General features: G+C 42.9%; 2 protein-coding genes across 12 annotated transcripts in view; one reads left to right on the forward strand and one right to left on the reverse strand.

Moving 5' to 3' along the window:
• The window catches only part of CCDC158 (coiled-coil domain containing 158), a 76,333-nt gene extending 59,492 nt beyond the window's left edge, over positions 1-16,841 (forward strand). For 6 of the 11 annotated variants that reach the window (XM_080667524.1, XM_080667529.1, XM_080667532.1 and 3 more), the window contains 7 exons: positions 1,248-1,402; positions 3,668-3,727; positions 4,569-4,628; positions 10,098-10,165; positions 13,106-13,264; positions 14,484-14,591; positions 16,607-16,841. In XM_080667524.1, coding sequence (XP_080523650.1) covers positions 1,248-1,402; positions 3,668-3,727; positions 4,569-4,628; positions 10,098-10,165; positions 13,106-13,264; positions 14,484-14,591; positions 16,607-16,683 — 687 coding nt within the window. In that variant the 3' untranslated portion in view covers positions 16,684-16,841. Of the gene's footprint in view, positions 1-1,247; positions 1,409-3,667; positions 3,728-4,568; positions 4,629-10,097; positions 10,166-13,105; positions 13,265-14,483; positions 14,592-16,606 lie in introns of all 11 variants that reach the window. The other 5 variants (XR_013960567.1, XM_080667527.1, XM_080667528.1 and 2 more) reach the window with 5 other exon arrangements.
• Positions 16,842-21,493: 4,652 nt separating this feature from the next.
• STBD1 (starch binding domain 1) lies at positions 21,494-26,993 on the reverse strand. The gene is made up of 2 exons (XM_080677008.1): positions 25,355-26,993; positions 21,494-23,318 (listed from the first exon to the last, which is right to left on the reverse strand). The coding sequence occupies exons 1-2, from the start codon at positions 25,560-25,562 to the stop codon at positions 22,474-22,476; spliced, it is 1,053 nt and encodes a 350-aa protein (XP_080533134.1). The 5' UTR covers positions 25,563-26,993; the 3' UTR covers positions 21,494-22,473.
• Positions 26,994-27,993: the final 1,000 nt, after the last annotated feature.

The following is a 27,993-nucleotide window of genomic DNA, read 5'->3' on the forward strand; positions in this document are numbered from 1 at the left end:
GAGGGAACAGGAGTCTTGGATGGTCTCCAGTAGCTTCAGGAAGAGCTTATGCTTAGTTATTTCTTTACCAGCCTGAGTGGAGTCATATTTAAAGAATGTTTTAGAACTGTCCATTTTCTAACTACTTTCTAATTTTAAAAAGTGTATTTTGCTTGTATTAGAAATCAAAATATGCCCCATATAGATTAAATAGAAAAGTATTAAAAATGAATCAATAAAAGAATTGCAAGATATACAAACATTTTGACTAAATAAAGCTTAAATCACAAAACCACAATAAACAAAATTAAAAAGGAATCACAAACTAGAAAAATATTTCCAATAAATAAGGAGTTCCTATCACCTTGGCTGGATGGCTTGATTGGTTTGGAGCATCGTCCCATACACCAGAAGTCTGCAGATTCGACTTTTGGTCAGGGCATGTACCTAGGTTTCAGGTTTGATCCCTGTCAGGGAGCATACAGGAGGCAACCAATCTCAATCTCTCTCTCCCCTCTCCCCTCTCCCCTCTCCCCTCTCCCCTCTTCCCTCTCCCCTCTCCCCTCTCCCCTCTCCCCTCTCCCCTCTCCCCTCTTCCCTCTCCCCTCTCTGTCTTTTCTTTTCCTCTCTCTCTAAAATAAATTTTAAAAACTTAGTTTAACCCTAAAAACAGTATTGAAATTATTTTGCCTGAATGTTGTTGTTAATATTTAATGACATTGTCTGATGTTCATACTACACTGTTTAAATTAAAAAATAAAAAAGGTTTTGACCTAGTTGGTTTGGCTCAGTGGATAGAGCATCAGCCTACGGACTGAAGGTTCCCTGGTCCAATTCCAGTCAAGAGCATATGCCCGGGGTTTTGGGCTTGTTCCCCAGTAAGGGGCGTGCAGGAGGCAGCCAATCAATGATTCTCTCTCTTTGATGTTTCTATCCCTCTCCTCTCTGAAATCAATAAAAATATATTTAAAAAAATAAAATAAAAAGGTTTAAAAGTAGATGTGTATAATTGGCTCCTAAGTGTATATTCTAATTTGTAAATATGTGTGCATATATGTATAAATAAGTATACATACATTTTTAAGTTAGATATGGTACTATGTTGATGATTGATTATCGCTGACTAGCAAGATTACTGATGATTTTTGTTTTCCTCTTCTCCATAATTTCTATTTACCAGTTGAATTAATTTTATAATAAGAAATAACAGCATACAAATCTGAGAAAAACCACAAAGTGTCTTTGTTCTGTACATTGCTTTATTGCAGCACTCTATGAAACCTAACGCCCTGAAGGAGGACCCCACAAGGGACCTGAAACAGCTTCTGCAGGAGCTGAGAAGTGTGATCAACGAGGAGCCCGCTGTGCCTGTGGGCAAGGCCGAGGAGGACAGGAGAGCGCCGTCCCTGGGAGTCGCGTTTGGGTCTGTGTAAGACCGAGTGTACTTCAGGGCGAGGAAGCTCCTTTCCCAGTGGTTTGCCATCAAGTTGTCTGTGTACTACTCTCTAGGACAGTGATTTTCGACCTGTGTGCCACAAGAATTTTTAAAACGTGCAATCTGACTATTTAGTCAGGAGCACTGACCTCTTTTCCCTTAGTTTGTCAAATAGAAAAATGACAAGAGCCAACAGCAATAGCCATCTGGTGTGAATGAATCAAAATTATATCTAATTTTTGTAAAATTGGTAAAAATTTAAAAATATTTTTTGGTGTGCCGCAGAATTTTAATAATTAGTTTATGTGTGCCATCAGATGAAAAAGATTGAAAATCACTGCTCTAGGAGGTTGAGGTTTAAATAATTTTCAAGGGTATCTGACATTACTAGGGACAGCAATATGAAAGTGGAGGAGTAAAATAACTTAACATAGAGAGAAAATAATATAGTTACTCTATTCAAAAAGTAATCAGGGTGATGCGTTACCCAAAGTTACATTTCTATGTAAATTTATAGTTCCCAACAGATTTCACATCCATAATCTTTTTTAAAAAATATATTTTATTGATTTTTTACAGAGAGGAAGAGAGAGGGATAGAGAGTTAGAAACATTGATGAGAGAAACATCAATCAGCTGCCTCCTGCACACCTCCTATTGGGGATGTGCCTGCAACCAAGGTACATGCCCTTGACCAGAATCGATCCTGGGACCTTTCAATCCGCAGGCCAATGCTCTATCCACTGAGCCAAACCGGTTAGGGCCACATCCATAATCTTATTTGATTATCTCAACTGTTTGAGACAACACAAGGCAGTATTTATTTTACAAATGAGAAAAACACACGTTTCAAAAGGTTGACTTGCCTCTAGCCACATAGGTGAAGCTAACACTAGAACTTGGGAACTATATACCTCTCCAGGTATAAGCCAGTAGCAAAGGCCTTGGTTCCCTAGGTATTCATGCCAATGACTTATATCAAATTAATAACAATTCAGATGCAAAAAGGATTCAACTACTTTATGAGCCCTTTCTTATACATACCTACAGAAATAATGAGATTTTCATATTATTTTCAGACTGTTTTAAAATTTTACTGGGTATTATTATTAGATTAACTGAAAGTATTTTAATATGGTATATACTATATTTTTAGTATTATAATACTAATTTTATGTGAGCTGTTAGTACAACAACATTATTGTAATAGTCATTTTCTGGTTATATGACAAATATCTAAAAGTAATACTTTCTGAAGTAATATTTATATATAAACAATCTCCAATTTCTTAATATGTTCAATTAGTATATATTAACCAAAAGTAGCAAAATATTAGCTGGATTTTCCTAATTTTTACTACTAATATTATTATTTTAATTATTGATTTCAGAGAGGAAGGTAGAAGGAGAGAGAGATAGAAACATCAATGATGAGAGAGAATCATTGATCAGTTGCCTCCTGCACACCCCTCACTGAGGATCGAGCCCACAACGTGGGCATGTGCCCTTGATTGGAATCAAACTGTGACCTCCTGGTTCCTAGATTGACACTCAACCACTGTGCCACACTGGCCGGGCTATTACTATTATGAACAGTAATAGTAAAATGTTAGTAGTAACAGACAGTTATCTAGGATAGCATTGTATACTCTGAATCACACATTAAAAACATTCTATTGGCCATTACATCAAAGAATACTTACATGTGCAGAGCACTGTTATTTTTGTCATAACTCTTCAATATACCTTCTAAGCCAGGGCAGATTATTAAGCTCATTTAACAAATGAATAAATTTAGGAATAGACTGAGTTGCTTACTCCTAGGAAGCGAAGAGGCAAAGCCAGAAGTAAAAGTTAGAGCCCCTGGCACCCAGCACTAATCATTCCACAAGGTTGCCATGACTTCCCTGGTGGGATTTTCATCACTTCAGCCATTGTGGGCTTGACTATATTATACTGTATTGAATATGAATATATTTGGTCCCTGCCCTTAGAGAATTTATGTTCGTTTGCTGTAATCCTACAAATGACCTTTTCATCAAAGCATAAACTCTGTCTAAAACTTTAAGAGTCCATGGGACGAAAAAGCATTTTTGAGTTGATGAACTTTGCAAATTTTGTTTGGAAGCCTAAAATCTACTGTTGTGCCTTAAAGAAAAGTTAAATACATATGAGCAATGATTATTCTAAAAATACATGGAATCTGGAAATTGTTCTTTGTGTAATTAACTGAGAGTTATATTTATCTATACAGAGATGATAGAGTAAGAGATTGCATTACTGAATCAAGCCTGAGATTAGAGATGTGCCATAGGTAAGAAGAATCTGAGATTCTGAATTTAGATAATTGTCTAAGAATTTTATATGTGACTAGGTAATTTGGGAATTCTGTTTGTATAGTTTACATGGAAATTGATGGGCATTTTGAGCTCATTGAAAGAAAGCTGTTACATTGTTTAACTGAAACTAAGAAGGGATTTCAATTAAATGTACTATAGTAATTTACTTTCTAGAAATCATTTAATAGGCATGCTTTTGCTTATTTTAATTTTTGCTACTGTTTACCATGTAGCAAAAATTGTGTGCCACATATTTACAATGGCTTATGTCACTTTTGAGAGGAAGGCAGTCTGGAAGTAAATGATAGCAATCTCAATATAGGATTATAAGAACCTCACTGAAAATAATCCTATTTTCATCAATTATTGATTGCTGAATTTTTAAGTGGAATCATAAAAAGAGCATAAGGAAATGAAATCCATGACCCCTAATTAAAGACAACTTCTGAGAAATGACTTTAGCCATAAAAAAAGGCTAATATTAATTTGTTATTCATTTTAGACACAGACCATTGCTTGCAGATTTTCCGCAGTTCCTCACTTTCTGCTGCACTAAGTACATGATCCTTCAGGCTGACATTTAAGCATCTCCCTGTCACCAGCCTGCTTAATCTAGACAGGCTACTCCTGATTCCATTTCTTTTTGTCTCCAACTTTCTCCATACTATTTCCTCCACCCGGAAAAGCCAGTGCCCCAGTCTCATTCTTTTGAGTCTGTACTTGTCTAAAAGCAATGTTCAGAGGAACAATTTTGTTTTATCTCTAAGTTAAAATAACATTGTATAGTCTTTAATTTCCCTATCCCTCTTCCAACAGAAGCCACAACTCATTAAGGGACTCCACCGAAGGCAGCAAATCAAGTGAGACTTTCAGCAGGTAAGAAATGATCTTACCAGCCCTGACTTTCAGAATATCCTCTTTACTACTATTCATTCATTAACTCAGGAGATCACTAACTGCCCATGACGTGCCACACTCTGTGCTAGGTCCTGAGACTGACAGTGAGCAAGACAGACAGGGGCCCTGTCCTCAAGTTGCTTACAATCTAAGGTCTGTTTATTGACTGACTGCCTGGGGAAAAGTTTACTTTTTCTTTTCTATTTTTACCAACTATAAAAAATAGAGATATCAGAGCCCTTTTATATTATAAGAATATGAAAATGAATCCTACTGTTTCATTTTCAGTTGGACAGAGGCTCATTCATTGCTGTATCTTCGGCACCAAGCACCTGCCACATAGTAGCCATTCAGTAAATATTTGTTTAGTGAATAAATTAAGCCATATTATAAATATTTTCTTATTGTCCCTGCTACTTGATTGCTGGGACTGACTGACAGTCCCTGAACAATGGATGAATGATTACTCTGACACATGTTTCTGTGAAAGAGAAGCTATCGCCACCAAGTAGTCCTATTTGCCTGTCTCCTTTGGCTTTTATTGTAACAACAGTTTGAACTAAAATTAATTATTAGATACTATTAGCAGGGTAAGCATTCTTGAGAAAACACATGCGTCCTTTAAGCAAGGATGTTTTAAAGCGTAAACATAAAGAGTCTAGTAAAATACCTGGGGCATCGAACTTGTTTGGAAAAGTCAAGGTAGGGCCTGCCACCTTTGGCAAGGTCTCCCCAGAGGCCCCCAACCTTTCAGAGAATCCTCCTTACAGACATTCCAAGCAAGTCCCATGCTTCCCCACACTTGATCAATATACAATGAACTTGAATCTTTCTAAGTATATCTTTCTGTTAACCTAAAGGAAATGAGATTTGATTTTACTTCTCACCTGAGTGTGTAACACTGCATTGTTCCTATTAATAATATCTGCAGCTATCTATTGCATATTTTTATATGTTTGGGCTATTTCAGACTTACTACATTAAGTCTACCTAACCTATGACATAGGCATTATTATCCCCATGTATAGGTTAGTAATGAAGACTCAGATTGCTTAAGCAACTTGCCAAGATCATGCAGCTTGTAAACAGTAGGGTCACATTTGAACTCAGGTCTAGCAGGCACCTGAGCTCCGGGAACCTGGACTGAGCTGCCAGGGAAAGAGCCTAATCCTGGGCATGGGCACAGAGGGCTGCTTCCCTGAGCTAAGTAAAGCTCTGCTGTCGTTTCTCCAAGACTAGAACAATCTGCTTCCTGCAGCAGCAATGTGTTTGTAAAGAAGAGAGAATGGTGAGGAAAAGACAGGCCCTAGTCCCTTCCTGTGTTCAAATGGGAAGAAGTGATTTTTAAGAATTTAACAGAAGCTCTGAAAAGTATGATGCATAACTAGAAAATTAGAACTGTATTATAATGCTCCACACTATGGCAAACTGACCATGTTTTAAACTCACAAATAAGTGAGAAAGAATATCACAATTGCTGTTTACCTCAGCATTTCACTGTAGGTGCAGCACCTTTCCTTTAATCAACATCTTATAATAATGTTTCTTAATCTAGAAACTTCTGTAGCCATATAAACTAAATCCATATATTCCACATACCCAGACCAGAGCAGAATAAAAAAGAAACAAGTAACTCTGATATTTGTGCTTGAATTAATCTGACTGAGAGCAACATCTCTCAGAAATTTGGTGGAGAGTGACTTTTCTTATAATTTAACTAAAGGCCTGGTGCATGAATTCGTGCACAGGTGGGGTTCCTCGGCCTGGCCCGTGATCAGAGCTGATTGGGGCCAATCAGGGCTGGCTGGCCAGGGGATGGGGGTGCTGTGGGAGGTTGGCCCGCTGCAGGAGTTTGACTGTGGGAGCTCACTGACCACCAGGGGGCAGCTCCAGCATTGAGAGTCTGCCCCCTAGTGGTCAGTACACGTCATAGCGACTGGTCGACCAGTCCTTTGGTCAACTGGTCATAATGGTCACTTAGGCTTTTATATATATAGATAAGGAACATTATGCCCTAAAGAAGGTTTCTAATATAGGCTTCATAATATCTAGCTCCCTTTTTCACATTTCCATATGGATGTTTTAGTAAATGAAACATAATGACCCAAAGACTATAATACTATTTAATAAAAGCCTAATATGCTAAGCATCCGGTTGACCAGTCATCCATTCAGCTAATCAAAGTGTAATATGCTAATGATATGCTAAGGCCGCTCAACTGCTCGCTATGACGTGCACTGACCACCAGGGGGAAGATAGTTGACCGGTCAACTAGTCACTATGATGTGCACTGACCACCAGGGGGCAGATGCTCCGACCAGCAGGTTAGCTTGCTGCTGGGGTCTGGACGATCGGGACTGAGCAAGACGGGCCAGACACGCCCTGGAGCCCTTCTGCGGTCCCTCCCCAGCTGGCCAACTTCCCATGTCACTCTCCAGCCCCGATAGTGCACCAGTGGGGTCCCTCGGCCTGGCCTGCACCCTCTCGCAATCCAAGATGCCTCAGGGGATGTTGGAGAGCCGGTTTCGGCCCCATCCCACAGGCCAGGCCGAGGGACCCCACTGGTGCATGAATACATGAACAAATAAATAAAAATGGCCATTCCACAACACTATTCCCCTCCAGCTCACACTTCTGTTGGCATAACCACTTTCCCAGGCACCTATGCTTAAATCTTAACATTATCTTTGATTCTTCTTTCTCTCTTGTATCATTTGTCTAGTCACCAAATCTTAATAATTTTGACTCTAAAACAGCTCTCACATCCATTTTCTTTTTGGAACATCCCCTTGAACCGCCTGTATTAATTTCCTATGGCTGCTGTAACAAAATTAGTGGCTTAAAACAATACAAATTTATCTGGAGGCCTAAAGTCTTAAATCAGTTCCACTGAGCTGAGGTCAAGATGTTGTCAGGGCCACACGCCTCCAGAAGCTTCCAGGGTTAATTCATTTCCTGACCTTTTTCCAGCTTCTAGAGCTTCCTTTTTTGCACTGTGACTTGTGGCTCCTTTGTCCATCATCACAGCTCACAGCATAGCATCCTCACTCTCTCTCTGCTGAGACTGTCCTATCATCTTCTCTCTATAAAATATCCCCCTGCCTCCCACTCAGAAAAAAAATTCAGGGCCCATCCAGATAATCCAGTAGTTTCCCCATCTCGAAATCCTGAATGTGACCACATCTGCAAAACCTCTATGCCATGTAAGGTAACATCGGTAGGTTCTTGGCATTCGGATACAGCTGTGTTTGGCAGCATTGTTCAGCCTAGGCCTTCGGCCTTTCTTTATGGACTATTATGGTGGCCTCTACAGTGTTTAGTGTGGATGTTTTTCAGTTTCTGTTCTCTTGCATGCTCCAGTCACTTCTATGCATCAATTTCAAATACGTCTGCCCAAAGCACACCCCACACTATATCTGTTGCCCAGCCCCAACTTCAAAGGTTCCCCACTGCCTACTGCAGCAAGAGCAACTCTTCACCCTGGTCATTAAGACACTCACAATGTAGCCATGGCCTTTCTTTCCAGGGCTTTTCTCCTAACACAGCTGTTCTCAAACTTACTGGTCTCAGAACCCCTTTGCACTCACTAATATCATTGAGAGTTCCAAAGAGCTTTTGATTATCTGGGCTATTTCTACTATTGCCATTTTAAGTATTGGAAAACAAATTTTAATTTAAGCATTTTTCAATGTTAACACGTTGCAGACCAGTAGTTTTATTGCTAGCTTTACCCAGTGGCCAGAGAAGTTTCTATTGAATGAGTACAAAAAACATTTTACATAAATGTTAAAGGCAGGCTTTAAAATTAAATCCCCATTGCATTTTGAAGTTATTTATTACATGTTCTTACAAGCTAATATCTTTTTAAAGTATGATACTTTGTAAAACACTGTGTAATATGAAGTGGAGAATTCTCGTGATTTGTCCACAATGTGTTAAGATACTGATATTTATTTATCCTATATAATAAAAGCCTAATATGCTAAGTGTCTGGTCATCCAGCCGTCCGTTCAACCAATCAAAGTGTAATATGCTAATTATATGCTAAGGCCGCTCAACCACTCACTATGATGTGCACTGACCACCAGGGGGCAGATGCTTTGACTGGTAGGTTAGCTTGCTGCTGGGGTCCGGCCAATCGGGACTGAGAAAGACAGGCTGAACACGCCCTGGAGCCCTCCCACGGTCTCTCTCCTGCTGGCCAACCTCCCATGTCCCTCCCTGGCCTTGATCATGCACCAGTGGGATCCCTCAGCCTGGCCTGTGCCCTCTCACAATCCGGGATCCCTCAGGGGGGCACATTGACTGTCAGGAAATTCCATCTATATAATAATAGCCTAAGCGATCATTATGGTGGAACGACTGGAACGACCGGAACAACCGGTCACTATGATGCACACTGATCACCAGGGGGCAGACGCTCAACGCAGGAGCTGCCCTGTCATGGTCAATGCACTCCCACAGGGGGAGTGCCACTCAGCCAGAAGCTGAGTTCATGGCTGGTGAGCACAGCAGCGGTGGCAGGAGCCTCTCCCACCTCCGCGGCTTGAGCCAAGCCAGTAAGGAGCGAACAGGCAGGCAGTAAGGAGCGAGGGGTCCTGGATTGCAAGAGGGCGCAGGCCAGGCTGAGGGAGCCCCCCCTCAGTGCACAAATTTCATGCACCAGGCCTCTAGATTAAAAATAGCAAAGTGTATTGCATGTTGCCATAATAATTTATTTTATTATAGCTATATTTTCAAACAAAAAACCATTGAGAAGGCGTTGTTTCACAATTTAATGCATGGCTTTAAAACGGTAGCTGGATTCTCCTGCCTGCATCTGCATTTTCTTGGCTGTGATGTTAGATGTCAGTGGAGCCTCTGTGAAACTCACTGTACACTTGCAAGAGACTGAGAGTTGTAAAGCAAATGTCTTGGTATTGTAGTGAAAATTTCCAAAGACCTATTGACCTCACAAACCCTGCAAGGGAACCACCTTGAGAACTGCTGCCATAATATTCCCCTATGGGTACCCGACCCACAGAGCTCTGTGGGTTTTTCAACTTACCGAGTTAAATGAGTCTGATAGTTTTGTAAAGTTCTACTATTGCTGAGAGATTTTTTCTTTTTTTCTTTTTTAATTGAGTCATTAAGATCTCATCTCTTTGAATCCATGAGAGAAAGATTTGGATTTTTTAGCTCCTATTACACAAAAGTGAATTTTCTAGCTAGGATTATATACTATTACATTTTCATTTTGCAAAATGTTCCTGGGCACTGAATGCATAGAGTGTAACTTTGGGTCTCCCTCACAGGGTTTCCTAGGACATTGGCAGGTTAGGGTAAGAACTGCCACCTTGAGTTCATATTTTAAGCCTTCACTTTTGCCTGCATTAGCTTGCTTCTGCCCATCAAGATTAGCACTGTTTTTGAAATGGAGTGTTTGCATGGTCATTCTTATGCTTCCAGAGAGCCAGTCCCATTGCATGCAGGAGAGCTGGAAGATCCCTCGAGCTGCTTTACATTCCCCTCTACAGGTGAGTTTCCAATGAAAGCACTGAAATGGGCCTGCTTAACACCCTACAGTGGCTCCCTATTTCCATGAGGATACAGGCTAGTGCTGTTAACAGTAGCCTGCACATCCCTGTGAAGTCTCTGGTCTCATTCCTACTGTCCCCCTTTTCCAACTCTGCTTCATCCATCCTTGAATCATTCTTGAACATCCCAGGCAGGTTCTGGTCAGGGCCTTTTCACCACTGTTCCTCTACATTGCTAACCCCTCACCACCTTTGGAGTCTTTTCTCAGATGTCACTTTCCCAGTGACACTCTCACAATCTTATTTAAAAACTTTACCCTCCCACACTCCTAGTGCCTCTTATTTTTTCTTTTATTAAATTGCACATATTTTAATATGCTATGTAACTGACTAATTTATGTTGTTCATTGTGTGTCACTCTGCTAGACAAAAGTTGCACATGGGCAGATGTCTCTAAGAGCTCGGTTGCCTGATCTATCTCCCAGGCACTTAGAACCTTCCCGGTGCATAGCAGGTGCTGAATTAATACTTACAGAATTGATGAAAGGAAAAGGACAAGTATTGAGACAGATGGTTCTCCATATAATTTCCAAAGACTTACAAACAAGATGTTCTCTATAAATATAAGGAAATCAGGAAGAGATTGAAAGATAACAGAATCCGTTGAAAAACAAAATGGCATAACTCAGACTAAAAATGGAAAAGAAGCCCTGTCCAGTTTGCTAAGTGATTAGAGCATCGGTCCACAGACCGAAGGGTTGCAGGTTTGATTCCTGGTCAAAGGCATGCAACTCAGTTGCAGATGCGATCCCAGGCCCCATTTGGGCGAAGCAGGAAGCAGTATCTTTCTCACATTGATGTTTCTCTCTCTCTCTCTCTCCCCACTTCCTCCTCCCCTTTCACTTTAAAATTCATTGGAAAAAATATCCTCGGGTGAGGATTAAAAAACAATAAAAATAAAAATGGAAAAGAAAAAAATGTTACAAAGGAAAGCCTTATTAAAAAATATATATAGGCATAATTGAAATCATACAGACATGATGGACCCCCTAGATAAAATTACACAAAAGGAATATTTAACACTAAAGAAGGATAAAAATAATTATAGAAAATATGTTAGATTTGGGAGGCAAGGGCAAATAGACACATACTCGGTTTTTCTATGAAAAACAGCAAGATAAGTGGGAAAAATGAAACTGTGAAAATGATTGTTACTCAACAAAAGTATAGCTATAAATCTGAACAATGATAATATAAATGGGCAAAATTGAGATGTGAGGTGAACAAGATAGGAGAAAAGGTAAGTTTCCTAATTGTCTCTTCTTTTATAGAGAAGTATATATATAAAATCAAAATATCCTAAATAATAAAGAAGTAATATGCAAATTAACCATCACTCCAACACACAAGATGGCCATCACAAGATGGCCAGCAGGGGAGGGCAGTTGTGGGCGATCAGGCTAGCAGGGGAGGGCAGTTGGGAGGGACCAGGCCTGCAGGGGAGGGCAGTTGGGGGTGACCAGGCCTGCAGGGGAGGGAAGTTAGGGGCGACCATGCTGGCAGGGCAGGGCAGTTAAGGGCAACCAGGCTGGCAAGGGAGGGCAGTTAGGGGTGACTAGGCCAGCAGGGGAGGGAAGTTAAGGGTGACCAAGCCAGCAGGGGAGGGCAGTTAGGGGCAATCGGGTCGGCAGGGGAGCAGTTACGTGTTGATCAGGCTGGCAGGGGAGTGGTTAGGGGGTGATCAGGCTGGCAGGCAGAAGCGGTTAGGGGCAATCAGGCAGGCAGGCAGGCAGAAGCGGTTAGGGGCAATCAGGCAGGCAGGCAGGCAGAAGCGGTTAGGGGCAATCAGGTAGGCAGGCAGGCAGGTGAGTGGTTGGGAGCCAGCAGTCCTGGATTGGGCCTAAACGGGCAGTCGGACATCCCTCGAGGGGTCCCAGATTGGAGAGGGTGCAGGATGGGCTGAGGGACCCCCCCTTCCCCGTGTTTATTAGTTCTTTAATAAATACAAACTCAATTTATAAATCTTTAACTTGTGATAAATCTTTTAAGAACTAATATTTGAAGAAAAGAGCGTTTATTTGAAATTTAGCAATTTCTTCGTGTTTACTTCACTTATGTGTCTTGTTGTTGTTTTATGCAAGAGAATACAAGATATATCTTTGCCTTACTAGATTAATATAAATGGGTGCTTTTACCTTTTCATATATATTTTGAGTACTTTAGAATACGTTAACTCCATTCACTGTTCTTCCAACTTATATTCAATTGTTATCACATATTTTCATTATAAATGTAAATACTACAATGGATAACATTCATGTTTTGTATAGTTAATATTCATTTAAATATACCCACATAGTTACACTTTATCTTCTGATATTATTTCACTTATGCCTTTAATGTTCCCTTTAATGTAAGTCTTCTGGGGACATATTTTCTCAGTTTCTGTTTTTCTGAACTTGTCTTTATGCTCATTTTTGAAAAATATCTTTTGCTGAGTATATAATTCTAGGGTTGACATTTTTCCTTCACTTTGAAAATATTCCATTGTTTCTATGAAGAGGTCAACTCTAAATTTAATTGTTGCTCATTTAAATGTAATTTGTCTTTTTTGCCCTTCTGACAGCTTTAAGATTGTCTTTGTCTTTCGTTTGTTTGCTTTTTAGCTGGTTTTATCTATATGTTGAGATATGGTTTTCTTTATATAGAAGAACCTGTTCGGTTAGTGCAGTCATGCTGTGTGAATCTGTGCTAGTCTGTGCCTCCATTGTCCAGACCCGTGGGTTCCACCCCAAGTCCTGGGTATCTACTACTAGAGCATCCTTTCTCCCTCCCCCATCATTGGAAACATTTTCTCATGAAAGTTTGACTTTTTGAGAGGTGTGGTGTACTATTTTTAGTTAAATCTGTGCTTTTACTTTTGTTTTTGCAAAATTTTAGTAAATCCATCTGTGAAAAATTCAGCTTCTCGGTCATTCCATTCTTCTCCTAAGAAGTCTCCGGTTCACTCCCTCCTAACTAGTTCGGCTGAAGATTCCATATGTTCCACATCTCCATATAGGTCCGCCAAAACTATCCATTCAGCTGATTCTGTTAAAGGTAAGAATCACCTGATATCACCGATGAGATTAATGGACTTTCCTGGTCTGATAAACTGAAAGTTCCTTTTTATAATCAGAATAAGATTTTATTTGGTGTTCTTACATGCAAGTTCTGATAGCTAGCTGTGCAACTTAAGTGGGACTGATGTAAATAATAGCTATTGTGTATACACACATGCACACACCCCTTAGTAAATATACATAGACATATATAAATATTATCTCTTTCTCTGTCACAAATAATGATTTTTTTCTATTTATAATAAGATTTTGGGTTTTCTTTTCAATGTTGTGACTTCTCTTATTTACATTCTCTGAAATCCCAGCCCTCTTCTGTCTGTGTCTTTGTAAATGCAAGTATCTATCAGGCAAACTTATCAGAATGTTCTCATTTTTTATTCTAAGTTCTTTGTGTGTGTGTGTGCGTGCTAAGACAGATGGGAAAACGTTTGATTTAGAGTAAGTGTCTGATAAATACGTGGATGTTAAATAAATAAATGTTGGATTGAACCTGAACTGTTTTTCACTCTCTGTGACAGTGACACAGAGGACCCAGGCTCTAGGGTATCATTCCCATTGACAAGGGGTAAACTAGGCAAATTGTCGCATCAGAGACTAAGACTAAAATTAAAATCTTGAGATTGCCAATTGAGTATTTTTTAGAGATTGACAGAACTTAGCATCCTTATTAGAGAATAGCTTGCATGTATCTAGCCCCTCCTCAGTTACTCCTGCCACATTTATTCTCGGCTCTCTGCAGCCAGTGAGCATCCAGGCTACCCTCTTCCATTTTATAATCCCTCCCTCATTCAGGTGACAGCAGCTAAAATGTGCGCTCGGCCTCACACACCTTCAGGAATGTCCCCAGTGTCAGTATTAAATCTTGCTCTTCCAAACCCTAAGTTCGTGGAACTCTGTTTGTTATGAAAAGCTGTTGTTTACAATGCAGAATATATCATTAAACAAAAAGTATTTCTCTCACTCATCCCATTTAATGCTGTGTAGTTAAATGAGAGTAAATCAGCTTGGTTTAAAACAAAATAAAATAAGTTACCACTGCGGTATTTAGATAAGACACTTCTTTATTTTAAAATGGGTTTTCATAGGTTAAGGTTTTCATTATTTGAAAGGAAAGGTTGTTTAACCTGTAATTGGAAGATTTCTAAAGTATATATTAAATAGATTTTTAATATCACATCTAAGCAATTTTCTAATAGCTTCACAGTCTCAGCCAATAGAAACCACAGGAAAAACATGCAGGAAGCTTCAGAACAGACTGGAAAGCTTGCAAACTCTGGTGGAAGATTTACAGATGAAGAACCAAGGTACAGTGTACATTTGGCGAGATCTTCCTTGCTCAAAAGCATACCCCCTTCCCTTCATGTGAAGCCTCCTATCTATTAACCCTCTGTAAAGCATCTTGAATAAGCAGTCTTAAGCAAAATATAAGGATCTGAACCGTGACTAAGCCCTGGATTAATTGTGTGACCTTAGGCAGGTCACTTTAGTCCTGCTCTACTGTAGATAAGCATTTGTGTGGCAGTAGCCAGGGCATGATTGCAATCAGTAGCCAGAAAACAAAATAGCAGTACACAGCCTACACGGGGCTTTGGTTAGCATGGACCATATGCGACTATGCCATAGGCTGCTCTGACTGTGGAGCAGCCCATTCTCTGTCTCACTGCTTCACTAATAAACTCTTCCACTTTAAAGAAAGAAAAAGAGACTGTGCCACATAAAAAAAACAAACCACTTATAGATATACTAAAGCTGTTTGAACGAGACGTTATTGTACTCTGTAGATCATAGGCAACATTTAGGCATAAGTTCTAAGTGGATGTGCCTGTGCATATGGGAGAATTTGGATATGTTCCCATGTGTTTGGGAGGGCTATCATGCTTTATGCTTTTCTGACATAAATTCATGAATCCTCGAGCCCCTTTTCAGAGGGAAAGTCATTTTGAAGTATACATGTCATTCCATCTTCCCAGCTCTAGAGAAGTAAGTTGCAGATGAAGGATAAATATTTTTCTAAGAACAAATCCTTATAAAATAAATTTAACTTTGTTAATAATCATCATTACTATTAGCTTTGATTGAGCATTTTCCAGCTGTGTGGCAGGCCCTGTTCCCAGAGCTTTACTGATGTTTTCTCCATGTGAACCTCACAACAACTGGGACATGAGCACTGATGTTATGTCATTTGAAACTGCAAGTAAGATCACAGTCAGTCAATAACTTCTCAGTCACATGAGTAGTAGAGCTGGGGCTTGATCTCTGTAATTTCTAACTCCGAAATCCACATGTTTTAACAAATTATTATTAAAAAAGATTCCAGATCCCTTATGATGACCCCAGACCCTGTGGCGATAAATGTCAGAAAATGTTTGATTTTAAGTTTATTGTGAACTTTTCAAAGAAGATGCATTATCTCCTTGGCTCCATTTTTATCACACTTTGATTTATATTACTGGGTTTATTTGAGTAATGCCACCATTTAATAGTTCAAATGAGAGACTTGTTTAAAAATATATATAAATACCTTTATATTGAATACATTGTCTGGATGGGATGTCTCTTGGAAATTATGAAACAAATATTTTTTAGAGAATTTGGGGAGCATTTATCAAAATTTAAAGTGCACATATGCCTTGGCCCAGAAATTCCATTTCTAACTATTTATTCTATAAGAAGTAATTCTACAAATGCACTAAGATTTTTTTTACAAAAGTATTTCCTGTAACATTATTTGTAAACAAAACTAAGAAGACAACTTTTAAAAATGTGTTTACTAACATATTGGTACATCCATATAATGGAATACTGTGCAATCATAACAAAATGTGAGCTGGACTGGGAAGATGTTAACATTTTGTTAAGTGAATAAAGCAAGCTACAGAACAAGTTATACTACATTTCCATTTATGTAAAGAAGAAACTCGTGTGTGTGTGTGTATGCAGGTACACATGAAGATATTCACCAGACTGTTTACAACGATGACCTCAAGGGGGTGGGGTCAGCAGATGAAGGGAGCAGAGACAAAGAATGACTTGCATCTCTGTATCCTTCTGAGGTGTTCAGATTATTAACAATAGTATGCATTACTTCTATCCTAATAATTATCGTGCTCATTAAAATAACTAAACTAGTAGAGATTTATCCTTAGCTCTGTTCCATAACATATCTTTTCAGAAACATACTACTTTGCATTTTTAAGAACTTCTTGAGCTCAGAATGCATGTATTCTACAGTAGCAAGCTGACCTTTTAAAAAGCACGTAATAGAATTAAAGCCTCAGTAAATGTTGTTATTCTAACTTTGTTTTATCAACATTTTCAGCAATGTCTTCAATGATAAGAAATCAAGAAAAGAGAATACAGAAAGTGAAAGACCAGGAAAAAATGTTACTAAAGTGACACATTGCTTGCCTATTCTTTACAGAGATAAGATGCCCAATTAATTGTGGTGTTACTTATAAATAGTGCCCTGCAAACTTTTTTCTTTTTATGTGAAATTTTAATTAAAGATACCTGTCTTGTAAACTCTATTTTGAAATAAACTATTCTTGAATGCTCTCCCAGTAAAACTTCAAGCAGTACTCGCTAGTTGTGAAAGTATTCATAACTTAAAATGTATTACTTTGTGCTAGTGTGTTAGAATAATTATGCCTTTTTTTTTTTTTTTTTTTACTGGTGCTGAAGCAATAGTGTATGTGTTTTTCCCAACTTAAAAAACAATTTTTACATGGAAGTGAAAGATGTGGTATAATGCCCGGAACAGGGCAGACTCTGACACATGACAGGGATTCCTGCTGTGACCCTGAACTGTTTGTTCTATCATTATCAGTGGCTGTGATCAGACAACAAAATATTGGGCCCCTGATCAAGACTTCCGGAAAAGTTTCTCTTTTTCATATTAATAACTATAAAGAAAGAAGACACATTATTCTTCAGTCAGTAGGTAACTTCTACGGATTGAATGGATTCAGTCTGCCTTAATTAGATTTTAACAAATTAGGGGTTATGTATGTGGAGCGTTTCTTAACATCAGTAACCAATTCTCTGTGGACACCGACTGACGTCCTCCGAGTCAGCTCAGTTCTGACACTATCTGGAGTTAAGGTCAGCTTCTGCAGGTTTAAGGGCGCAGTCTCACAAAGCTGCCTCCCAGTGCAGGTGGCAATCGAAAGGCCCAGACCACCGTACTTTTTGGCTGACAGGTTATAAAGTGGGGGTTCCCACACCTCCTCCTGAGTTTCAGTAATTTGCTAGAATGGATCACAGAACTTATGAAAGTGCTTTAGTTACTGTTACTGGTTTATCATAAAGGAAACAATCAGGAACAGCCAAAAGTCAGAGATGCACAGGGCAGGGGGTGCATCTGGTGCATAAAGCTTCCACACCCTCTCAGGGTGTGCCCCGCCGCCCCCCCCCCCCCCCCGCACGTCAATGTGTTCACCCAAAAGCTCATTAAATCTCCTGACAATCTCCTCATGTAACAACAAGGATACATTCTGAGAGATGTGTTGTTAGGTGATTTCATCATTGTGCAAACATCACACACATGCGTAAGAAGATATAGCCCACTACACACCTAGGTTATATGGTGTACCTATTGCTACAAGCCTGTACAGTACGCTACTGTACTGAATACTCCAGGCAATTGTAACACAATGGTAAGTACTTGTGTATCTAAACATAGAAAAGGTATAGTGGAAATATGAAAACTATGATATAAAAGATAAAAAGTGGTCACCTGTGTAGAGCACTTATCATAGACAGAGTTTGCAGGACTGGAAGTTGCTCTGGGTGAGTTGGTGAGTGAGTGGGGAGTGAATGTGAAGGCCCAGGACTACTGTCCACCATTGTAGACTTTATAAACCCTGTACACTTAGACTACACTAAAATTATAAAACAACATGAGAGTAAATCAAGCACAAGAGAAAATGATGCAATCAAGAGATTTAGTAAACACGAGATGAGGCTGCTGCCAGTGTAACAGGGCATACTGTTTTTCAGTGAACTTTTTATAAATAGAGTACTTTCTAATAATGAACAACATAAACTGATGAACAAAAATAGATCCAGAGACAGAGAAACATCAATCAGAACGTCAAACCTCAGGGAAGGTAGGGGACAGTGGGGGTAAGGGGGAGAGATCAACCAAAGGACTTATATGCATGCATATAAGCCTAATCAATGGACACAGACAACAAGGGGGTGGAGGCATGAATGGGAGGAGGGGGGTAATGGGGGAATAAGGACACATATGTAATACCTTAATCAATAAAGAAATTAAAAAAGAGTACATTCTACAGTGATGATAACAAGTATAGTGTAGTAAATACATAAGCCAGTAACGTAGTCGTCTATTATTATCAAGTATTATGACTGTGCATAATTGTATGTACTGTACTTTTATACGATTGGCAGCATGGTGGGTTTGTTCACACCAGCATCACCACAAGCACATGAGTTATGCTATGATATGAGGATGGCTACCACCTCACTAGGTGACAGTATTTTTCAGTTCCATTATAATCTAGTTCAGTCCTTGGTCCATGGTTGACCAAATTATCTTTATTGGGTACTTTACTTATTCAAGGGTTTTTAGAGCTCATTCTCCTGTCCTCCACCCCGTCCCACAGACTAGTGGGTGGGGCTGAAAGTTCCAAACCTCTAATCACCACTACTTTCTGATGACCAGCTTCACCCCAGGGCTATGTAGGGGCTCCCCCATAAATCGCCTCATTAGCATAAACTCAGGTGTGGATAACAAAGGACACTCCCAGGTCTCAAGAAATCCCAAGAATTTAATGAGCTCAGTGCCAGGAACCTGGGACAAAGACTAAATATATTTATTATACCATACTAGTGGCCCAGTGCACGAAATTCGTGCATGGAGGGCGGGTTCCCTCAGCCTAGCCTGCACCCTCTCCAATCGGGGACCCCTTGGGAGATGTCCAATCCCTCTCGCAATCTGGAACCGCTAGCTTCTAACCGCTCACCTGCCTGCCTCCCTGATCACCCCTAACTGCCTCTGCCTGCCTGCCTGATTGCCCCTAACCCCTCTGCCTGCCTTCCTGGTCACCCCTAACCTCTCTGCTTGCCACCTGATCACCCCTAACTGCCTCTGCCTGCCTGCCTGGTCACCCCTAATTGCCCTTCCCTGCCAGCCTAATCGCCCCTAACTGCCTCTGCCTGCCTGATCACCCCTAACTGTCCTCCCCTGCCGGCCTGATCTCGCCCCCAACTGCCCTCCTCTGCTGGCCAATTTGGTTCTGATTGGTTGGTTTCTATGCTAGTCAGCATCAAAAGCTCCACCTCCTAGGCAGCCATTGGCTCCTCACAGTTGACCCAGATTTGGTTCTGATTGGATGGTTTCTATGCCAGTCAGCATCAAAAGCTCTGCCTCCTAGGTAGCCATTGGCTCCTCACAGTTGACCCAGATTTGGTTCTGATTGGACGGTTTCTATGCCAGTCAGTGTCAAAAGCTCTGCCTCTTAGGTAGCCATTGACTCCTCACAGTTGACCCAGATTTGGTTCTGATTGGTCGGTTTCTATGCCAGTCAGCGTCAAAAGCTCTGCCTCCTAGGTAGCCATTGGCTCCTCACAATTGACCCAGATTTGGTTCTGATTGGTTGGTTTCTATGCCAGTCAGCGTCTCTGGGCCTATCAACGGGACCTGATCAGAAAGGTGGGGCTGATTAGCAGCCCTGGTGGAGGCCTGGAGAGAAATGGAGGCGCAGCTGCTGGCCCAGCCTGGAGAGAGAGAGGCAAGTGCTGATCAATAGCTGCCACACAGGCTATGGATCAGACCCTGCTTCTCTCTTCAGGCCTCTCTCTGGGCCTGATTCGCAGCCCCCTCAGCAGTCAGTGCTGGGTCACGGCGCCTGCAGCTGCAGCAGTCAGCGCTGACTGCAGGACTGACTTCTGGTTGTGATAGACCCAGGGGTTTTTTTATATATTAGGATTATACCACATGTGTGAACCAAACAAAATGAGACAAGAAGAACATATACAAAAATGTTCCAATTGTGCCAAAGACAGCAGGGACCATGTGGCAGAAGGCTGGCTGTCCCAGATAGTCCACAACCACTCCTTACCTGGCACAGACCTCACTGAAAATCAGCTGCCCAGCTGGAGGCTGTCTCCCAGTCCCCTGCCCTTCACCATAGGCACCATGCTTGTGGACAGAACAATATGCATCACTTTCTGGCCAAAAGTCCTAGTAAGCCTTCTTGGTTTCTCTTCATTTCATTTCCCCTTATGTGGGCTGGCTACCGAGGGCAGGGAGGCCGTGGGGACAGCAGGGTAGAAGGAGCCTGGTGACAATCTCTGCAAGAGCTGCCCTCCTGCCAGGAAAACCCAGTGCCCACTGTTCATTTCGTGAGGAGGAAATAAACTTGTTGCTGCAGCCTTCTTGCAGGGATGGTGCCTGTGCAGCGGCGGGTGCCAGCCTGTCCAGTACAGGTAGTAAACTAGTAGGGCATATGGACTGCCCGCCCCGCCCAACACACACACATTCTTCATGTTTCTCCTCTGAATGACAGTGTTAGTACTCTAAGTGATTCATTTTTTAATAAATTTTTAAAAGATGAAATGTAAGTATCTCTTAAATCAATTGGATTTACTGGAAGATTAACTTTTATTTCATCAGGTAATGATAAAATGGCTAATAATAGAACTCTAAGGATTTTTATTATAAATGGTTTTATCTTTAATTTTACTAAATGGAAATGCTTGGGCATGCTGGCAGTCACAGGAAATGCCTCACGAGGAGAATGTTTAGTTCATTATGAAGTATAAGAAGTACACAGCAACTTAACATAATAATACTGTGAGCCAAAAAATCAGACTTTGCTCTTCTAAGCACTTCCTGACACTATTTTCAGTTGCGTTTAAGCTTTTTTCGGCAAAAGCCATCTGTAACCAAAATTAAACAATGTTTCACCAAAAGGTGTTACACTTATTTAAAGTTGTTTTAACATATAAGGGTTCATTTTCAAGTACAGGCATGCATATTATCCCTCCAAAGGCACAGTTTTACAAGAAATATTCTAAAACTTTGTCTCCAAAGGGAGGAGAAAAACAGACTTCCGTGCCTCCTGATGTTTGCTTTTTCTCTCTGTTTGTTATTAATGAAGGAAAACATTAGTATTTTATTTTACATTAAAGCTATTATGGTACCAAGATTTAGACAAATAATCCAGACATTTAATAAATATATTAAAACTCTGGTTTTATTTTTTTGGTTATAATAGCAAAGTTTGAATGTTTATTTCTTCTCAGAGCAAAGACACACTTCTCTCTCATTGGCCTGCTACATTTGGTTACCCAAGTCAGCCACCGATATGAAAGGAGAGGGGAGGGGGTGAAAGCATTGCTGTGGGACAGCCCACCAGTTGGTCCTTTCTGTGGGCACAGATGATTCCACAACAGCCCAGGAGTAAACGATGGGTGTGTCCTTCCCTGCAGTCAGGTGTGCCTCCCTGTACCTCCCAGTGCTCCAAGAGCTATCATTCAGGTCACCTGGCTCAGCCCACACCTCAACCCCATTTCTGTTCCCTTTCCTCCTGGGCTGCTCCTGATGATGGACTCTGATTAGGCCCTTGTTTCCACACTAGCCTTCGATCACACGACAAAGACATACTTGCTACCTTCAAACCATACCAGGCAGGTAAAATAAAGCCAAAAACATTGGGAAATCTCATAACCTTCCTAATCACATCTGGTGACCAGATGTTTTCTGCTCACAGTCCATATGGTGGTAACTATTTTGAAACATAAAGTGTATAGTACATGTAGTAAAGAGCACGTTTCTCCAGCTGCACCACGAGGACATCAACTTGTTTCGCTCCCCTGGTTTAAGGATCACCCAAAGGCTCAAGCTTGAACCCTGTGCAGCTGGTTAGATTTTGTGCTCCCTGACCAAGCTTAGCCAAGTCACTCCCCAAGAGGACCACGCCCTAAAGTATTGAAGGGTCAGCATCATCCATCCATCACTGCCACAGAAAAAGCCCACACTCCCTGGAAGCATTATCCACGTATGTATTTCTGCACATTAAACAAAAGCCACTAGCAAATCTGAAACAACTCAGCTAAACTTGGAGTTACACTTCCTTTATTTCCAATTATTGAGTGTGCTCTACAACCTGAGCTCCTTCCACCTTCTGCAACAGTTCCTTCAATAACCTGCAAACCGCATCAGTGAATCCCCCAGCACTTGTGAACCAATGCATCCTCGCGGCCAATTTCCAGCAGCCTATTGCTGCATTCTTCCCAGCGAGTAACTTCCCCGTTCTCCACCACCACAAACTTCCACTCCACCACTGTATCTGCCGGGAGGGAGACAGAACGAGACCAGAGCCCCCCCGAGCGGTACTGGAGGGGAAGGTAAGAGGTCCACCTCCCAAGCCTCTCATGGTCTCCAGTTACTGCAACGAACTGCACCCGAGTGCTTGTGATGTAATGGACCTGGAACCTGATACTAACTTGCTGAGGCTCTGAAGTCATCACTACTATCCGTTTTGTCTTAACATCCACTTCCTGACCACTTGCTTCCACAAGAGTGTTTCTGCCATTGTCCGTTCCCTGGTTCGGGCTTAACGTTGGAGCCTCAGCACTGCCACCCAAACCGATATCTCCCCAAGATGAGTGCCTGGACACCATCTCCCAGTCCTCCGAGTCCCGTCTGTCCAACTGGGCAAGGCTCACGTCGTCTTTACCGCTGTCCACGAGCAGGTTGCTAGACGTCAATGTCTCTGCAAAACACGGAGCTGCTTTAGCAGGTAGCTCTTGTCCTTTCTGGAATCCCCATTCTCCCAAACGAGATTCATGACTTTCATTGCCTGAAGCTTCTACATAGCCTCCGGTCGCAGATGTAGCTAGAGACTGTGTGTCTGGAAACCATCCAAAAGGAGCATGCTGTCTTGAATTGTCACGGTCACCATGTTCTCCAGGGGGGCTCTGCAGTCTCCATGCTGCTTCCTGCACGCTGCTGGGGCCTTGGGTCTCTGAGACCAAACACCCATTGTTTTCTTGAAGATGCTCTATAAAAACAGAATGCAACAGTCAGTTCTCATGAGAAGAAATGAAGCTGGGCTGAGAAAACAGGTTTAGACATTGAAGATTTTACCACTAATCCATCTGCAGTTCACAAAATCTATCCCTACTAAAATCAAGTACTTCATCACCTAGTTCAGACACTGACCCAATACTGTCTGTGTGCTAAGAATATGCATGTGTACCCAACAATAGATGGCATATCCGGAAGTGTCGAGGAAGTGGCAAGTGTACAGGCAGAAGTGTACAGGTCCTCACTTCCCGCATTCCAGGCCATACTGGCATGCACCCACGTCAGGTTGTTTGGTTCCTGTTATCAAAAGATGTGGAGCCTGTGGAGTGAAGGGCTGGATGGCTACCCTACAACCCGCAGAGTGCACTCGTGCTCTCAGGAACTGCGGGCAGCCCAGAGATCCGCGCTCACAGATGTTGGCAGCTGCCGGTGGGAGAATACACAGGACGGCAGTGCCTCATGGGCAGGAGCTGGGGGCAGGGTGGTAGAAGAGGGCTGTTCTTTCCTTGCCAACCCCATGTGTGTCAGGAAGCTCTTCAACAAACCATTGGCTTTTTACATTCCCTCACACTGTATGCTTTAAAAAATGTTCTTTACACAATCCAAGCTCTCTAAAGACTCAGTTTCCTTCTTGGTCACCTCCTTGATAGTCTAAATTGTTCCCTACAAGATCAAAATCTCCAGTCATACAATCATCACAGATGGGGTTTTTTTGGTTGCTTTTTTTTTTTTAAGATTTTTTAAGTTTTTAAAATATATTTTTATTAATTTCAGAGAGGAAGGGAGAGGGAGAGAAAGATAAAAACATCAATGATGAGAGGGAATCATTGATGGGCTGCCTCCTGCACACCCCCAACTGGGGATTGAGCCCGCAACCCAGACATGTGCCCTGACTGAGAATTGAACCAGCAACCTTTCCGTGCACTGGACAAAACCAAACCAACTGAACCGCACTGGCCAGGGCACAGATGGGTTTTTTGTTGTGTGTTTTTTTTTTTTGTTTTTTTTTTTTGAAGGGTATGGAAGGGTGTGAGGGAAGGTAATCTTTAATATTCTCTTTAATGGTGGGATTGGAAGTAAGACGGAAACAAATATTACTCTGAATTCCCCCAATCTTCCCACCTGAAACATAGGATCAGATAAAGGAAAATGAGCTCTCTGCTCACCCCAAACCAAGGGCAGGAAAGGCACAGGGGCAGACCTTCAAGTTCACAGATATTATCGCTGGCAGGCTGGACAGGCAATGGAGCCTTGCCCAGGAGGACACTGGAAAGTAAGGTCTCCTGCCAGTGCTCCTGCTGCGCCTAGCATGCCCTCTTCAAAATGTAGAGATCTAAACCTGCATGCCAATTCTACTCATCAGAGTTGGTTCCCCTATTCAGTACCCTTTTTAAGTCCTTTCCCCCGGGGTTAGACAACCCTGCGCTGTTGTGGTGAGCTTGGGGGAGGGCCCGCAGAGCCTTCATGGCCAGAGTCCAACCTGATCTTTGCCTTCCAGACAGAAGCATCCAGATAGCGGGAGGTGCTCCCCCTCGGGTACTCCCAAGCCCAGCTCTTCCACGGTGGCGTGAGGGATGGGAGGACCTGAGTTGAGACTGAGAAGGTGTCCCTGCTCCATCAGAGGTTGAAGAGGGTTGCATGGGTCCCCCTAAACCTCAGCACTCCTTTCCAAAGTCCGGGAGGGGCGCCGCCACTGCAGCCGCCCGCACTGCACCTCGCGCCGCTGGGCAGAGCCCATGCCCACGAGAGGGACAAGGGCAGGTCCTCAGGGTCGGTCCCTGGGGACAGAGGCGAGGCGGGGCGCCGTCCCTAGGGCTTCGGAAGAAGGTGAGAAACCTGTGCGGTGCGTGCGCACCGGCATGGGAACTACTGGGCGTGGGGAGGGCCCTAGTCCGGGTGGGAAAGTTCGTCCCTGGAAATGAATGCTCCAGGTGGGCACGTTCCTCCCTCAGCGAATTTCAGAGCCCTTGGCAGATCTGCCCTGGAGACGCGGAGAGGAAGGTACGGCACCTGGTTTGGTGGTCGGCTCCCGCCTGGAAGGTCCCGGGCTCAGTCCGCTGCCGCCACTCTGATCGCCTCCGGGCGACGCAGCCTCTCCCAGAGCGGCGTCCTCCTCCCGCTCCGCGTCCCCCTTCTTTCCCTTGTCTCGCAGCAGCCAGATCAACAGCGCTCCGGCCAGACCCCCTCCGACCAGCAGGGCGGACCAGACGGCGCCCATGGCTGAGAGGCCGCAGCTAGGGACACGACGGCTACCGGGACCAGGGCTCAGGTCACGAACGCAAAGCCACGCCTACCCGCGCGCTCCAGCCTTTTACGGTCCCAGTTGGCCGCACTCCTCGCGGAGCCCAGCCCTCCGCGACTTTCCCAGCCCCGCCCCGCCCCGCCCCGCCCCGCCCCGCCCCGGGGCTGCAGCCCTACGCCGCGGCCTGGCGGCTCGAGCGCTCTTCTTTCTAGCGTTTGGCATTTTCGACTCCGCCAGTCGCTGGGTCGAGTGCTCTGGGTGCCCCGTTCCACGTGTGTTTCACCCAAGTGTGCACAGCCAGCGCGCGCAAAGCCGGTCCAGGCCCACCGCCTTCCCTTCTCACGCCACGGCCCGCTAGGCCAGCCCTGCCTCGGCCAGCGCCCGGCGCCTCGGAGCCTGCTCCGCGTGGACACTGGGCGGCAGCGCGGCCAGCTAGAGGCGGGAGCTTCCCGGAACTTAGACACCGGAGAGGCCGAGGTGCGGTGACCAGGCCCCGGCTGGAAAGGTAGCTCAGCGCGCGGGTGGGGTGAACGGGGTGCACTGCAGGCGCATTGAGAGGAAACCCGGAGACATAGTGGAACGACCACCAGTGGGGCGCTTAGCCTCCCCAAGTCTCAGCCTCAAAGGATTGGACTGAGAGCCATCCATCTATAAATGCCAATCATCTCAACCACTTCCAGTCGTTGCTGCTTCCTGGACCTATTTTTCAGGCGTGTGATTGTTGCAAAATGAGGTATGGACTGGATGTTGCCCAGGGACAAGCTCCCACAGGTGGGCTTATTAATAAAAATAGAAGCCTTCTTTGTTGATCGCTAACGTGTGCATTCGATTTGATCCTCACAAACAATACCACCCTGTGAGCTAAGAATCATACACATTTTTTTTGTTAAAATTCAAAATTTAATCTGGTAAATTTGAAGATCTAAATGGCTTTATTGAGTGATGTATGAGTGGGGCAGCATCCCACCTGCCAACTAGAAGGGCACTGGGAGGCGTGCAAAATGAAAGTGTCTCATAGGTAGAAGAATGGGGCAAGGGAGCTATTATGGAAAGAAAGGGAGGATTATTTGGTGGCTGAGACATCTTTTTTGGGGGGAAGAATTTTTATTATATAAATTGCCTCTCTTTTCCGTAGGGGTTAAAGCAGGCCCATGTGACAGATTACTGGTGCTTGACCAGAAAATTCCATAGGGGTGGTTAAGATTATTTCTGGCCCTAGCCGGTTTGGCTCAGAACGGACTGAAGGGTCCCCCATTTGGTCAAGGGCATTACCTCAGTTGCAGGCTCCTCCCCGGCCAGGACCCTGGTTTGGGCCGACGAGCAGGAAGCAACCAATCATGTGTTTCTCTCACATCGAAGTTTCTCTCTTTCTCTCTCTAAAAATCAATGGAAAAAATATCCTCAGGTGAAGATAAAAAAAAAAAAAAAGATTATGTTTCTGGGAGAAGCTGAAACTGCAGTAAGATCAGGATTTCAATCTAGGTTTGTAGGTTTTTTTCTTTAACACTTTCTAAATTCACTCTTCTGCTGATCTGATGGTTTCACACACCAGCTTCGAGCAAAGGATGCCCACACTTGTATCTGCAGGGTGAGACTTTATTTTGAACTACACACTCTCACAACCAACTGCTAAAGACCACAGCTGGCCAATAGCTGCCTTGGAATAATTACTAAAATGGCTCCCTCTGGTAAAACAAATGGCTCAGATGTACTCCATACATGATCATATAGCAATCAGTAATGGAATGCAAGGCTCAGCCAGTGGAGTTACCGGAGGGCTGGTGCATACCTTCATATAGGTTACAACCTCTGCAGTTATAAGGGAGTGGGGAGGTAGGGGAAGTTGGGAAGGAGACCACCAACTGGGAATTCCCTCCTGGATGGTAATAGACAACTCAAACCCAATTCACTCAAATCTGAACTCCTGATCTTCCTGCCCAAACCTGCTATTTGCCCTGTCTTCCCCTCTCAGGAAATGGTAACCACATCCCTTCCCATTGCTGAAAAAAACATCAACTTAGGGTCTTCCTTACCTCTCCTTTTATTCCCTATTGAAGTAGCCACTCTTTCCTCTAAATATATTCAGAATTCTACTCCTCTCCATAGCAAATGCCACACTGGTCTGCCACCATCATCTCTCACCTGGATTATTGCTGCCATTTCTCATTGCTCTCCCTGCTTCTACCCTTGAGCCCCTACTGGCTACTTCCAAAGCCCCAGTCAGAATGAGGTTATCCTGTTAAAACAACTCTCATCATATGCTTCTCTGCCCAAGACCCTCCAATTGCTCTACATCTTATGGCAAAAACCTCTAGATCTACAGGACCTGTCTCCTGAGACCTCTCTGAGCTCATATTCACCTGTCCCTCCTCCAGTGACACTGGTTTCCTGGACCAGAGTCATCCTT

The sequence above is a fragment of the Plecotus auritus genome (genome assembly GCF_963455305.1).
Source record: "Plecotus auritus genome assembly, chromosome: 1".
NCBI lineage: Eukaryota > Metazoa > Chordata > Mammalia > Chiroptera > Vespertilionidae > Plecotus > Plecotus auritus.

Excerpts from the sequence above, each read along its gene's own strand:
- STBD1 (XM_080677008.1), bottom strand. The coding sequence starts at position 25,562 with ATGGGCGCCGTCTGGTCCGCCCTGCTGGTCGGAGGGGGTCTGGCCGGA. Across the intron at positions 23,319-25,354 it reads GGAGCCGACCACCAAACCAG|AGCATCTTCAAGAAAACAAT; the intron begins GTGCCGTACCTT and ends CTGTTTTTATAG.